The 16,007-nt window shown below is 48.5% G+C and overlaps 1 protein-coding gene across 2 annotated transcripts in view; it reads left to right on the forward strand.

The window, feature by feature from the left end:
- Positions 1-16,007, forward strand: part of LOC104936721 (cGMP-dependent protein kinase 1-like) — a 35,184-nt gene that overhangs the window by 5,502 nt on the left and 13,675 nt on the right. The window contains exons 3-4 of one of the 2 annotated variants that reach the window (XM_027277143.1): positions 11,275-11,441; positions 14,932-15,045. In XM_027277143.1, the coding sequence (XP_027132944.1) occupies positions 11,275-11,441; positions 14,932-15,045 (281 nt within the window). Of the gene's footprint in view, positions 1-11,274; positions 11,442-13,370; positions 13,466-14,931; positions 15,046-16,007 lie in introns of those variants that run through there. The other variant, XM_027277144.1, reaches the window with a different exon arrangement.

Here is a 16,007-nt window from a genome sequence, read left to right on the forward strand (position 1 = left end):
TACAAATAATGATAAAATGAAATGAAATCACTGACTACAGCCATTAATTCAATGACTGATAAAGCATGATTCCAATCTCAAAAACATGATACAATGAAAAGTACATACCTGTAGTGATAGAGACAGAGAGACACAGATGCTCAGCAGCAGCAAATCATCAACTAACTATAAACTGTGATGGAGATATGGCAGCAATAATGACAGCAAGTATATGTGAGTGTGTTTCTCCCTGTAGCCCTCTCGTCTTTCTGTCTTCTACCTGTACCCTCGTCTTTCTGTCTTCTACCGTAGCACCTCTTCTTTCTGTCTGTCTACCTGTAGCCCTCTGTCTTTCTGTCTTCTACCTGTAGCCTCGTCTTTCTGTCTTTCTACTGTAGCCCTCGTCTTTCTGTCGTTCCTACCTGTAGCCCTCGTCTTTCTGTCGTCTACCTGTAGACCTCGTCTTTTCTGTCTTTACTTAGCCCTGTCTTTCTGTCTTTACCTGTAGCCCTCGTCTTTCTGTCTTCTACCTGTAGCCCTCGTCTTTCTGTCCTTCTACCTGTAGCCCTCGTCTTTCTGTCTTCGACCTGTAGTCCTCGTCTTTCTGTCTTCTACCTGTAGCCCCGTCGTCTTTCTGTCTTCTTACCTGTAGTCCTCGTTTTTCTGTCTTCCTACCTGTAGCCCTCGTCTTTTCTGTTCTTTCTCTACCTGTAGCCCTCGTCTTTCTGTCTTCTACCTGTAGCCGTTTTTCTGTCTTCTACCTGTAGCCCTCGTCTTTCTGTCTTTCTACCTGTGCCCGCGCTTTCTGTCTTTGCTACCTGTAGCCCTCGTCTTTCTGTCTTCTACTGTAGCCCTCGTCCTTTCTGTCTTCTCCTGTAGCCCTCGTCTTTTCGTCTTCTACCTGTAGCCCTCGTCTTTCTTCTTCTACCTGTAGCCTCGTCTTCTGTCTTTCTGTCTTTCTACCTGTAGCCCTCGTCTTTCTGGTCTTCTACCTGTAGCCTCGTCTTTTTCTGTCGTTCTACTGTAGCCCTCGTCTTTCTGTCTTCTAACCGTAGCCTCGTCCTTTCGGTCTTTCTACCTGTAGCCCTCGTCTTTCTGTCTTCTACCTGTAGCCCTCGTCTTTTCTGTCTTTCTACCTTGTAGCCCTCGTTCCTTTCTGTCTTTCTACCTGTAAGCCTATCGTCTGTTCTTGGTCTTTCTACCTGTAGCCCCGTCGTCTTACCGTCTCTCTTTCTGTCTTCGACACTGTAGCCCTCGTCTTTCTGTCTTCTACCTGTAGCCCTCGTCTGTTCTGTCTTCACCTGAGCTTTCTGTCTCCCTGTACTCGTTTTCTGTTCTTAACCTGTAAGCCCTCGTCTTTCTGTCTTCTCCTGTAGCTGTGATGTTCTACTCATCTTTGATGGAAGTGTTGATCAGACTTTTTTTGTTTTTGTTCGCAGCAGTCTGTCCTCAGCGGACATAGGAATAAGTCGTGTGTGGTGTGTGGTTTGTGTGTGTGTGTGGTCTGCCATGCACACACACACACACACACAGCCACACCACACAGGCACCATCCCCGGCTTTCCTGGCTGTCAGCGTGTATGTGGTGTGCGTAGTGTTTTGTTACAAGTAAAGTGGTGTGGTGTTGGTGTGGGTTAAGGTAAAGTGGGTGGTGTGTGTTGTTGGGGTTCAAGTTGCGTTCCTCGGTCTGCAGTACACACTGTCATCACATGTGAGCTCACACAAAGCAGTTCAATGATCAGGCTGGATAGAGGACCTTATTTTGAAACAACTTCCTGTTTGGTCACACACAACATCACCACATCGTGTCTGTAAAGTTCAAATGTTTGCGTCTGCGTCTGTGGTTAGTTCACTGTCTGTGCTAAATCACAACTCCTCCTCCTCCTTCCCTTGCTCTCCTCCTCCTTTCTCCTCTCTCTCCTTTTCCTCCTCTCCTTGCCTCCCTCCTCTCCTTCCTCTCCTCTCTTGCCTCCTCCTCTCCTTCTCCTCCGTCCTGCTCCGCTCTGCCTCCTCCCTCTCTTGCCCTCTCTTCCTGTCTCCTCTCCTCCTCTCTTCCTGCCTCCTCCTCTCAAGGTCTAAGGAGAGATAAAGGAGGCCATCAGGGAATATGACTCATGACGAAACCTGGAGCTGTCTCGATCCAGGAGGTCGTGGGACTGCATGTACCCGGTGGGATTATTGGGAAGACGCCTGCCATATCGAAGAGGGCTGACGTGGGCTCTTTGGTCAGTGAGGAAGGTGAGGAGAAAAAGAACTCGTCATGTGACACCTGTCACATGACCTGTGGATGTGACTCAGGTCTCAGGTCAGGATATTTTGGGGTTCCAGTGGTGTTTGGAATTGTTGCAGCGCTTGAAGGTTTCTTACTTGTCCTTGTTGTTGGGCGGTCCTGACGCTGACCATCTGAGTCTTGAGCTTCCAGACTCGTGATATCAGGTTTTTCTGGCTGGACCCTTCATCATGAGTGTTGATGTCCCTGAGCGTGCCGTGATGATTGATGTTGAAATAATGAAAGAACTGAGCGCCTGGCAGCACGCCCTGAGCTTGGTGACGTTTGGTGTGACGTTTCCTGCAGTCGTCTTCAGACTTGCAGTGTCTTGGCATAACGCAGTCCGACGCCTGTGAGTGCTGAACGCTCCTCTCAAAACATGCTGTTCTCTTACACTTTCTACCCATGGACCACCTTAAACCTCCCGGCAAGCCTCCAAGACGAGCACAGCTCGTCACCTCGTGGCGACGCAGTCGAGAGAATTTAAATGCAGCTCCGTGTGTCATTAAACCAAAGAAACACACCATAACTCATTCTCATTCAGTCATTATTGAATGATTATTCCAATCTCGGCGTGGGACGTGGTGGAACTGTCTCAAATATATTGCGCACAACCACCACACACCACACACACCACCCACACCTGATGTAGATGTGTTTTTGTCACGTTCAGCTTAGTTTTGACGGACAGCGAGCCGCTGACCCTGGAAGTGCGCCTCCTCGTGTTTTGTCGGTTTATATTTATCCTGCAGGTTACATAGAAGCCATGTTCAGTCCCATGATGATGGTGCTGGCTGGCAGTCCCTGTCTGATCACGTATGTGAGGCAACGTTTGTCCAGGCGAGACTCCGAGTTATACATCCTGAGGAGTCACTGAACCTTCAACACCTGCCACAGTGTAATCTTTGTGTGTCACAACCAATCCTCCAGATGGCCAGACCCTCCGTGATGTGGGGGGGGCGGCAGGAGCGGCGGAGATCACGAAAGAGCGAGGGTAATGTGATGTGTTGGTGTGTGTGTGTGTTGTTTGTTTTTTTGTGTTTTTGTGTGTGTGTGTGTGTGTGTGTGTGTGTGGGTGGTGTGTGTGTTAGCTTCACCATTTAAAATGTAGAAGATCTCAGATTTCCACCTTCATGTTCGTGGTACTGATTGGCCTTCACAGCGTCAATAGCGCAGTGTGTGTTACACTCCTATCGCACCTCGACATCTAACTTCCAGTGAGCTCAGCCGGACCGAACAGAACCTCTGGCCCAGCAACTGAGCAGCTTTCTAGCCGGGTTTGGCTCCGTTCAGTTGCACCGAGCTAAAACTACAGTTAGCACTTCTCTGCTGATCAGTGTTTTCCATCATGAAAGTCTGCAGTAACCTCGGTACCTGTGGTCTCAGAGGCGGAGCTCCAACCCGTCCGGTCCCGGCTGCTTGAGCCCGGTTCGTTGCTGCGATTCAGTTAGCAGCAGCTAATGCGTGTAGCAGCAGCGATTTATCGTTACTGCTTGCTAACTGCTAATTAGCTGCTGCTACGCTAAGCTCTTACAATCTTTCAATCATGAATGCTCAGCTGGCTCCAAACCAGACAGAGTGTTTTGTGGTGAGGTGTGTGGTGTGGTGTGTGTGGGTGGTGTTTACTGTGTGTGTGGTGTGGTGTGTGTGGGCTGGGGGGGGCACAGATGGCAGCTAAATATAATGACTCCTGTCACAGGAAGAGGAAGTGATCCCTAAAAACACGACCACGACCAATATTGAATAGATAGAGTGCTGTGTGTGGTGGTGTGGTGTTGTGTGTGTGTTATGGTGTGTGTGGGTGTGTGGATAAATCTCACTAATTTTGTGTTTTGGAGGAAGAAACAGGGATGCAGCAGTTTGTTCATTATGTAAAGGTGTTTTTCTTTTGGTTTAATGACACACGGAGCTGCATTTAAATTCCTCTCGACTGCGTCGCCCACGAGGTGACGAGCGGCTCGTCTTGGAGGCTGCACGAGGAGGTGAAGGTGGTCATGGGTAAGAAAGTGAAGAGAACAGATGTGTTTGAGAGGAGCTTCAGCACCCAGGCTTCTGACGCGTTATGCAGACAAGGCAAGTCTGAAGACGACTGCAGGAAACTTCCACCAAACGTCACCAAGCTCAGGGCGTCTGCAGGCCGCTCACGTTCTTTATCTTATTTCAACATTCATAATCATCAGCGTCAACGCTCAGGGACATCAACACGTCATGTGAAGGTCCCAGCCCAGAAAAACCTGATATCACGAGTCTGAAAGCTCAGACTTCAGAGGTCAGCGTCAGGACCGCCCACAACAAGGACAAGTAAGAACCTTCAGCGCTGCAACAATCCAAACACACTGAACCCAAATATCCTGACCTGAGAACTGAGTCCCATCACAGGTCAGTGACAGGTCACATGACGAGCATCTCCTCACCTTCCATCACGTAGACCAAGAGCCCACGTCCCCTCTTCGATGATGCAGGCGTCTTTCCCATAATCCACCGGGTACATGCAGTCCACGACCTCCTGGATCTGAGACAGCTCCAGGTTCTTCATGAAGTCATTATCCAGGATGGCCTCTTTATCATCTCCTTAGACTGAGAGGGGAGGAGGCAAGGAGAGGAGGAGGGACAAGGAAGAGGAGGAGCAAGGAGAGGAGGAGGAAGGAGAGGAGGAGGGCAGAGGAGAGGAGAGCAAGGAGAGGAGGAGAGCAAGGAGAGGAGGAGGTTTTGTGGTTTAGCACAGACCGTGAACTAACCACAGACGCAGAGCAAACATTTGACACTTTACAGACACGATGTGGATGATGTTGTGTGTGACCGACAGGAAGTTGTTTCAAAATAAAGGTCCTCATCATCAGCTGATCTGAACTGCTGTGATGAGCCAACATGCTGCTGATAAGTGTTACTGCAGACCGACGAAGACACACACACTTTACTGTAACCACACACACTTTACTGTAACACACACACACACACAGCTGACAGCCAGAAGCCGGGGATGGTGCCTGTGTGTGTGTGTGTGTGTGTGTGTGTTGTGTGCATGGGCAGACCACAACACACACAAAAACACACACACACATTAATTCCTTTGTCGCTGAGGACAGACTGCTGCGAACAAAACAAAAAAATCTGATCAACAACTCCATCAAAGATGGTAGAAACATCACAGCTACAGGTAGAAGACAGAAAGACGAGGGCTACAGGTAGAAGACAGAAAGACGAGGGGCTACAGGTAGAAGACCAGAAAGACAAGGGCTACAGGTAGAAGACAGAAAGACGAGGGCTACAGTAGAAAGACGAAAGACGAGGCTCTGTAGAAGACAGAAAGACGAGGGACTACAGGTAGAAGACGAAGACGAGGGCTCAGTAGGACGAAGACAAGGGCTAGTAGAAGACAGAAAGACGAGGGCTACAGGTAGAAAGACAGAAACGAGGGCTACAGGTAGAGACAGAAAGACGAGGGCTACAGGTAGAAAGACAGAAAGACGGGGCTAAGGTAGAAGACAGAAAGACGAGGGCTACAGTAGAAGACAGAAAGACGAGGGCTACAGGTGAGACAAGAAAAACGAGGCTAACAGGTAGAGAACAGAAAGACGAGGGCTACAGGTAGAAAGACAAAGACGGGTGCTACAGGTAGAAGACAGAAAGACGAGGGCTACGGTAGAAGACAGAAAGCGAGGGCTACAGGTAGAAGACGAAAGCAGGCTACAGGTAGAAGACAGAAAGACTAGGACTAAGGTAGAAGACAGAAAGACGAGGCTACAGGTAGAAGACAGAAAGACGAGGGCTACAGGTAGAAAGACAGAAAGACAGGGCTACAGGTAGAAGACAGAAAAACGAGGGCTACAGGTGAAGACAGCAAAGACGAGGGCTACAGGTAGAAAGACAGAAAGACGAGGGCTACAGGTAGAAGACAGAAAAACGAGGGCTACAGGTAGAAGACAGAAAGACGAGGGTACAGTGAAAGACAGAAAGACGAGGGCTACGGTAGAAGACAGAGACGAGGACTACAGGTAGAAGACAAAAGACGAGGGCTACAGGTAGAAGACAGAAGAACGAGGGCTACAGGTAGAAGACAGAAAACGAGGGCTACAGGTGAAGACAGAAAGACGAGGGACGTAGAAAGACGAAGAGGGGGCTACAGTAGAAGCCAGAAAGACAGGGCTACGGTAGAAAGACAGAAAGACGAGGGCTACAGTAGAAGACAGAAAGACGGGGCTACAGGTAGAAAAGACAGAAAAGACGAGGGCTACAGGTAGAAGACAGAAAGACGTAGGGTCTAGCACTGGTATGAAGACAGAACGTACGTAGGGCTACGGTAAAGACGAAAGACGATCTACGGTAGAAACAGAAGACAGGGCTAGGGTAGAGACGAAAGGAGGGCTACGGTTAGAAAGACAGAAAGACGAGGGCTACAGGTGAGAAAGAAAGACGAGGATCTACAGGTAGAAGACAGAAGACGAGGACTACAGGTAGAAGACAGAAGACGAGGGCTACAGGTAGAAGACCGGAAAGACGAGGCTCAGTAGAATGAACAGAAAGACAGGGCTACACGGTAGAAGACAGAGACGAGGGCTACAGGTAAAAGACAGAAGACAGGGCTACGGTAGACGACAGAAAGCGAGGGCTACATGTAGAAGACGAAAGACGAGGGCTACAGGTAGAAGACAGAAAGACGAGGGCTACTAGGTAGAAGACAGAAAGACGAGGGCTACTGTAGAAGACAGAAAGCGAGGGCTAGGGTAGAAGACGAAGGACGAGGGCTACAGGTAGAAGAGACAGAAAGCACGAGGGCTACGGTAGAAGACATAAAGACCCAGGGTCTACAGGTAGAGACAGAAAGCGAGTGCTACAGGTAGAAGAAGACAAGAGAGGGCTACAGGTAGAAAGACAGAAAGGAACAGGGCTACAGGTAGAAAGAGAAAGACGAGACTACAGTGAAGACAGAAAGTACGAGGGCCTACATGTAGAAGCAGAAAGACAAGGGCTACGTAGATACAGAACGACGGTTACAGGTAGAAACAACGAGAGGGCTACAGGTAGGAGAAGACAGAAAGACGAGGGCTACAGGTAGAAGACAGAAGACTGCGGACTGACAGGTAGGTAGACAGTAAGACGAGGGCTACAGAGTAGAAGCAGAAAGACAGGGCTAAGGTAGAAAGACAGAAAACGTAGGGCTACAGGTAGAAAGACACAGAAAAACGATGGGCTACAGGTAGAAGACAGAAAGACGAGGGCTACGTAGAAAGACAGAAGACGAGGGCTACAGGTAGAAGACAGAAAACGAGGGCTACAGGTAGAAGACAGAAAGACGAGGCTACAGGTAGACAGACCGAAAGCCGAGGGCACAGTAGAAGACAGAAAGACGAGGGACTACAGGTAGAAGACGAAAGACGAGGCTACAGGTAGAAGCAGAAAGACGAGGGCTTCAGGTAGAAGACAAGAAAAGACGCAGGGCTACAGGTAGAAGACAGAAGACGAGGGCTACAGGTAGAAAGACAGAAAGACGAGGGCTACAGGTAGAAGACCGAAAGCACGAGGGCTACAGGTAGAAGACGAAAGACGAGGGCTACAGGTTAGAAGACAGAAAGACGAGGGCTACAGGTAGAAAGACAGGAAAGACGAGGCTACAGGTAGAAAGACAGAAAGACGAGGCTACAGGTAGAAGCACAGAAAGACGAGGGCTACAGGTAGAAAGACAGAAAGACGAGGCTACAGGTAGAAAGACAGAAAGACGAGGCTACGGTAGAAGACAGAAAGACGAGGGCTACAGGTAGAAGACGAAGACGGGCTACAGGTGAAGAAAGAAAGAGAGGCTACAGGTAGAAGACAGAAGACGAGGCTACAGGTAGAAGACAGAAAGACGAGGGCTACAGGTAGACAGACAGAAAGACGGGCTACAGGTAGAAGACAGAAAGACGAGGGCTACAGGTAGAAGACGAAAGACGCAGGGCTACAGGTAGAAAGACAGAAAAAGAGGGCTACAGTAAGAAGACAGAAAGACGAGGGCTACAGCGTAGAAAGACAGAAAGACGAGGGCTACAGGTAGAAGACAGAAAGACGAGGACTAACAGGTAGAAGACAGAAGACGAGGGCTACAGGTAAAAGACAGAAAGAACGAGGCTACAGGTAGAAGACAGAAAACGAGGGACAGGTAGAAAGACAGAAAGACCGGGCTCACAGGTAGAAAGACAGAAAGACGAGGGCTACAGGTAGAAGACAGAAAGACGAGGCTACAGGTAGAAAGACAGAAAGACCGGGGGGGGGGGGGGGGATGGTAGAAGAGGAGGGCTGGAAGGAGAAGAGAAAGACGGGGAGTAAGAGGGGGGGGGGGGGGGGGGGGGGGGGGGCGGCTACAGTAGAAGACAGAAAGAACGAGGGCTACCCAAGGTTCGAAAGACAGAAAGACGAGGGCTACAGTGTATAGACAGAAAAGACGGAAAATTAACAAAAAGGAGGGTAAGGTAGAAAAGACAGAAATACAGGGCTATCAGGTGACCGACAGAAAGACGAGGACTACGTGAAAACAGAAAGACGAGGGCTACGGTAGAAGACAGAAAGACGAGGCTCAGGTAAAAGAAGAAGACGATGGCCTACAGAGAAGAAAGGAAAGACGATGGCTACAGGTAGACGACAGAAAGACGAGACCTACAGGTCGAAGACAGAAGACGAGGGCCTTACAGGAAAGAAAGGGACACGAAAGAGAGGGCTACAGGTAGAAGACAAGACAGACGAGGGGGGGGGGGCGGGCTAAGGTAGAAGACAGAAAGCGAGGGCTACAGGTAGAAGACAGGAAAGCGAGGGCTACAGTAGAGACAGAAAGGGGGCTACATGTAGAAGAAAAACGAGAGGGCTACAGGTAGAAAGACACAAGACGAGGGCTACAGGTAGAAGACAAGAAAGACGAGGGCTACAGGTAGAGACAGAAGACGAGGATCAAGGTAGAAGACAGAAAGACAGGGCTACAGGTAGAAAGACAGAAAGACGAGGGACTACATGAGACGAAGATAGAAGACGCGGGCTACAGGTAGAAAGACAGAATAGACGCGTGGCTACACGGTAGCAAAGGACAGAAAGACGAGGCTACAGTTAGAAAGACAGAAAACGACGGGCACAGCTCGAAAGACAGAAAGACAGGGCTACCGGTAGAAGACAACAGACGAGGGCTACAGGTAGAAGACAGAAAGACGAGGGCTAAGTTAGAAAGTAAAGAAAGACGAGGACTACAGGTAGAAGAGACAGAAAGACGACCGGGCTACAGGTAGAAGACAGAAAGACGGAGGGGCTACGGTAGAGGCAGAAAGAGAGGGTAAGTCAAGACAGAAAGACGCGGGCTACAGGTTAGTAAGACCAGAAAGACGAGGCTACCAGGTAAAAGAAGACAGAAAACGAGGGCTACAGGTAGAATCAGAACGAGGCACGTAGAACCAAGGAGGGGCTACAGGTTAGAAAGACAGAAGACCGAGGCTACTGGTAGAAGACAGAAAGACGAGGGCTACGAGGTAGACGACAGACAGACGAGGGTACGTAAAGAAGACGAGGGCTCAGTAGGAAGACAGAAAGACGAGGACTACAAGGTAGAAGACAGAAAGCGAGGGCTACAGGTAGAAAGACAGAAAAGACGAGGGCCTACAGGTAGAAGACAGAAAGAGAGGCTACAAGGTAGAATGAAGAAAGACGAGGCTACAGGTCGAAGACAGAAAGACGAGGGCTACAGCGAAACACCACAATACACTATTACTGCCTGTATTATTGCTGCCATATCTCCCTCCACCTTTTAGAGTTAGTTGCTGATTTGCTGCCTGCTGAGCATCTGTGTCTCTCTGTCTTATCACAGGTTCCATGCTACTGTTAATCGTTTATCAGTCATTGTAATTCATTTGTCCCGGGAGCAAGGCAGTGGAATTCATTGGCAGTGATCAGGCATGGGAAGTCAGGGGCAGTTTAGCAGTCATTGTGATGCATTGTCATTGAGCAGGCATTGGAAGGCAGGGGCAGGGGGGAGCAGGCATGGGAAGGCAGGGCATTAGCCAGGCAGGGTGAAGCCTGGCATGTGATCAGCATGGGAGTCATGGGCATGTGAGTGATGCAGTGGAATGAGTGGATTTATCAGTCATTGTAATGCCTGTAGCCCTCGTCTTTCTGTCTTTCTACCTGTAGCCCTCGTCTTTCTGTCTTCTACCTGTAGCCCTCGTCTTTCTGTCTTTCTACCTGTAGCCCTCGTCTTTCTGTCTTTCTACCTGTAGCCCTCGTCTTTCTGTCTTCTACCTGTAGCCCTCGTCTTTCTGTCTTTCTACCTGTAGCCCTCGTCTTTCTGTCTTTCTACCTGTAGCCCTCGTCTTTCTGTCTTTCTACCTGTAGCCCTCGTCTTTCTGTCTTTCTACCTGTAGCCCTCGTCTTTCTGTCTTTCTACCTGTAGCCCTCGTCTTTCTGTCTTTCTACCTGTAGCCCTCGTCTTTCTGTCTTCTACCTGTAGCTGTGATGTTTCTACTCATCTTTGATGGAAGTTGTTGATCAGATTTTTTTGTTTTGTTCGCAGCAGTCTGTCCCCGACAATAGGAAATTAATGTGTGTGTGTGTGTGTGTGTTTGTGTGTGTGTGTGGTCTGCCCACACACACACACACACACACACACACACACACACACACACACACACACACACACACACACACAGGCACCATCCCACGGCTTCTGGCTGTCAGCTGTGTGTGTGTGTGTTACAGTAAAGTGTGTGTGTGTGTGTGTGTGTGTGTGTGTGTGTGTGTTACAGTAAAGTGTGTGTGTCTTCGTCTGTCTGCAGTAACACTTCATCAGCATGTTGAGCTCATCACAGCAGTTCATGATCAGCTGATGATAGAGGACCTTTATTTTGAAACAACTTCCTGTCGGTCACACACAACATCATCCACATCGTGTCTGTAAAGGTTCAAATGTTTGTCTGCGTCTGTGGTTAGTTCACTGTCTGTGCTAACATCACAACTCCTCCTCCTCTCCTTGCCTCCTCCTCTCCTTGTCTCCTCCTCTCCTTGCCTCCTCCTCTCAGGTCTAAGGAGATGATAAAGGAGGCCATCCTGGATAATGACTTCATGAAGAACCTGGAGCTGTCTCAGATCCAGGAGGTCGTGGACTGCATGTACCCGGTGGATTATGGGAAAGACGCCTGCATCATCGAAGAGGGCGACGTGGGCTCTTTGGTCTACGTGATGGAAGGTGAGGAGATGCTCGTCATGTGACCTGTCACATGACCTGTGGATGTGACTCAGGTCTCAGGTCAGGATATTTGGGTTCAGTGTGTTTGGACTTGTTGCAGCGCTGAAGGTTTCTTACTTGTCTTTGTTGTTGGGCGGTCCTGACGCTGACCTCTTGAAGTCTTGAGCTTTCAGACTCGTGATATTCAGGTTTTTCTGGCTGGGACCTTCATCATGACGTGTTGATGTCCCTGAGCGTTGACGCTGATGATTATGAATGTTGAAATAAGATAAAGAACGTGAGCGGCCTGCAGACGCCCTGAGCTTGGTGACGTTTGGTGTGAAGTTTCCTGCAGCTCGTCTTCAGACTTGCCGTGTCTTGCATAACGCGTCAGAACGCCTGGAGGTGCTGAACGCTCCTCTCAAACACAGCTGTTCTCTTCACTTTCTTACCCATGACCACCTTCACCTCCTCGTGCAGCCTCCAAGACGAGCACAGCTCGTCACCTCGTGGCGACGCAGTCGAGAGAATTTAAATGCAGCTCCTGTGTGTCATTAAACCAACAGAAAAACACCATGAACTCATTCATCATCAATCGTTCAGCTTAGTTTGACGACAGCGAGCCGCTGACCCTGAAGTCGCCTCCTCGTGTCTTTGTCTGTTATATTTATCCTGCAGGTTACATAAGAAGCCTGTTCAGTCCCATGATGGTGGTGCTGGCTGCAGTCCCTTCTGACTTCACGTTATGTGAGCATACGTTTGTCCAGGCTGAGACTCAGAGTATAAATCCTGAGGAGTCAACATGAACCTTCAAACCTGCCACAGTGTAATCTTTGTGTCACAACAATCCTCCAGATGGCCAGTCCTCCGTGATGGTGGGCGGCAGCGAGCGGCGTGAACACGAAAGAGCGAGGGATGTGTGTGTGTGTGTGTGTGTGTGTGTGTGTGTGTGTGTGTGTGTGTGTGTGTGTGTGTGTGTGTGTTAGCTTCACACATTAAAATGTAGAAGATCTCAGATTTCCACCTTCATGTTCGTGGATACTGATTGGCCTTCACAGCAGTCAATAGCGAGTGTGTGTTACACTCCTATCGACCTCGACATCTAACTTCCAGTGAGCTCAGCCGGACCGAACAGAACCTCTGGCCCAGCACTGAGCAGCTTTCCTAGCCGGGTTTGGCTCCGTTCAGTTAGCTACCGAGCTAACACAGTTAGCACTTCTCTGCTGATCAGTGTTTCCATCATGAAGTCTGTCAGTCACCTCGGTACCTGTTGGTCTCAGAGGCTGAGCTCCAACCCGGTCCGGTCCGGCTGCTGAGCCCGGTTCTGTTGCTGCAGATTCAGTTAGCAGCAGCTAATTAGCAGTTAGCTGCTGCTAACTGCTAATTAGCTGCTTAGCAATCTTTCAATCATGAATCTGCAGCTGGCTCCAAACGACAAGACAGAGTGTGTGTGTGTGTGTGTGTGTGTGTGTGTGTGTGTGTGTGTGTGTGTGTGTGTGTGTTACTGTGTGTGTGTGTGTGTGTGTGTGCTGGGGGGGGGCACAGATGGCAGCTAAATATAATGACTCCTGTCACAGGAAGAGGAAGTGATCCCTAAAAACAGACCACGACCAAGATTGATAGATAGAGTGTGTGTGTGTGTGTGTGTGTGTGTGTGTGTGTGTGTGTGTGTGTGTGTGTGTGTGTGTGTGTGTGATAAATCTCACTAATTTTGTGTTTGGAGGAAGAAACAGATGCAGCAGTTTGTGTCATTATGTAAAAGACAGGACACACACACACACACAGTAACACACACACACACACAGCTCGCTGGTGGATGCGGTTGGCATGGCAACTTGTTGTTGGATGACCATATTTGGCATTTTAGATGTTTCACAGTTTGTAAAGATGAAAAGAAGGATGGAAGGAAAAGGAGGGACAGAGGTCAGGGAGCAGGAAGGAAAGGATGCAAAGAAGGACGGATGGAGAGAGCAAAGGAAACATTAGAGGACAGAGAGCTCACCTGTTACCATCAGGCTTAAAGAGCATGGACACTTGATTGACAGGTGGGTGTCGTCTCGGAGACTACGTCCAGGTTTTAGACAGTCTGCGGGGACGTCACAGAGACTACGTCCAGGTTTTAGACAGTCTGTGTGTGTGTGTGTAAAGCTCCTCCTCTTTGAGAGCAAATTTAATATTCCTCCATTTCCGAAAATACTTCTCTCATTTTCCTTTACACACAGTTGATTGTATCAACGTGTGTGTGTGTGTGTGTGTGTGTGTGTGTGTGTGTGTGTGTGCGCGTGTTTATCCGCCCACACATTATGTACACTGACTTTTTTTGCTCTTTGTGTTTGTCTCAGCTCTACAAGTTGAAAATCTGAAATATTGAATTCATGTTGTTTGTTTGTGCTGATCACAGAATAACGACCTGACATTCAGAAACAAACACATGAAGCTCTGAGAGTCACATCAGCTTCAGAATGTTTGGGCTCTTCTTCAGATCACTCAAACTTTCAATCAGTATAAATATTATGATATATAATACTAACATAATTAAGGTCTGGAGGTCTGGAGGTTTGGAGGTTTGGAGGTCTGGAGGTCTGCTGGTCTGGAGGTTTGGAGGTCTGGAGGTCTGCTGGTCTGGAGGTTTCCTGTTTCTGTTTGAGTTAGGAGTCAACTGTGATTTACAGAGTTTCCTGATGGACAGTGAAGTAAACCACATGTCTTCAGTAATGAATCATCTCTGATGTCTTCGTGGTTGTTTTGATATCAAATTTGGTCTCAGAGATGAAATCTAACGTTCAGCTTCAAGCCAATCAGATGAGAGCACCGTCCTGCAGTACTGAAGAACTGGACTTCAGACTTTTGAGAAGAGCCTTTCAAGAACCTTTGAAGAACTTTTGAAGAACTTCTGAAGAACCTTTGAAGAACTTTTGAAGAACTTCTGAAGAACCTTTGAAGAACCTTTGAAGAACTTCTGAAGAACCTTTGAAGAAGTTCTGAAGAACCTTTGAAGAACTTCTGAAGAACCTTTGAAGAACTTTTGAAGAAGTTCTGAAGAACCTTTGAAGAACCTTTGAAGAACCTTTGAAGAACTTCTGAAGAACCTTTGAAGAACCTTTGAAGACGTGATTTCTGAGCTGAACACAGTTTTAAATGAATGAACACTTTGAAGATGACGGACTCTTTGTTGTTGTGACATTTACATTTTCCATGAATGTTCATCAGTTAGACTGAAATGTCACAGCGTGTTCACGTGTCATCGGACAGACGCACGCTCCATCCAACAGTTCCAACGTTTAACAAACAGGAACCTCCTAGATGGTTCTGTGTAACAAACCTCCTGTACCCGCTCAGTATTAAACTAAACAAACCTGATTAATTCATATAAACGTGATCCACACACACACACACACACACACACACACACACACACACACACTTTGGAGGGAAAACTGATATAACAGCTGGTAGATTTCCTGTTTGAACCTTTCAAAATAAACCTCCTCTCTCTCTGTCTCTCGTGCAGAGGGGAAGGTGGAGGTGACCAAAGAGGGGATGAAGCTGTGCACGATGGGGCCGGGCAAAGTGTTCGGAGAGCTCGCCATCCTCTACAACTGCACGAGGACGGCTACCGTCAGGAGTGAGTACTGTGTGTGTGTGTGTGTGTGTGTGTGTGTGTGTGTGTGTGTGTTGCCCAACCTGCGGCTCTGGACCCAATCATGGTCTTAAGATGATGAACAGGAAACAGATATTTCTGACACAGTTCTGCTTCTTTGTTCTCACCTTCGGGGGTGGAGCTGGTGTCGTGCCAGAACAGGAGCTGCGTGAGTGTTAGCACTGTAACCTGGTTGATGATGAACCTGGTTGCAGGAAAGCCGAGGAGCTCGATGTGCTGTGTGAACGTTCAGTATTTGTCCCAGTGTCATGACCTCTGTCTGTTAGAAAGTTTGGCTGTTGAAGTCTTCGTCTTCGTCTTCCTTTCAGCGCTGCACGTTAACCGCTGTCTGAGCTGATCTGAGTGCAGCAGACGAGCGAGTGGGCGTCCAATAAAACATCGACCACAACTCTGACAGTGTGTGTGTGTGTGTGTGTGTGTGTGTGTGTGTGTGTGTAGATCTCAAACTTTTTGTCAGTGCCTACTGGTAGAGTGCTCGCTAAGCAGCGGTTGCCAGGCAACACCATCCGGTTTAGCCAATGAGCTGAGTTTTTAGTTTTCAGCGTCTCTTGGCAACAGCGCTGGGTTCGAGGGGATTGTTCTCGGCCCGCTGAAGCTTTCTGCTCGTTATCTTCACATTAAGACTTCATCAGCCCAGAGCGCTCGGCGTCAGAGATCAAGTCATAAAAACAGAAAACTGCTGACTAACCTGAAGTCTGTTTAAACTTTGGAAAGTTTGAAACGAGTAATGAACTGCTGCATCGTTAAAGACAGCAGAGACACAACAATTAGCACACACAGAATTATTAATAAACCATCGACACGTTCGTTAGCTCAGCAACACAAACATCCAGAAAGACTGAAGCAAAGTGTGGACATGAAGGAGGTGGAGGAGGAGCAGGAGGAGGAGGAGGAGGAGGAGGAGGAGGAGGAGGAGGCGGAGGAGC

The sequence above is a fragment of the Larimichthys crocea genome, unplaced genomic scaffold, assembly GCF_000972845.2.
Source record: "Larimichthys crocea isolate SSNF unplaced genomic scaffold, L_crocea_2.0 scaffold83, whole genome shotgun sequence".
NCBI classification, from domain to species: Eukaryota; Metazoa; Chordata; class Actinopteri; family Sciaenidae; genus Larimichthys; species Larimichthys crocea.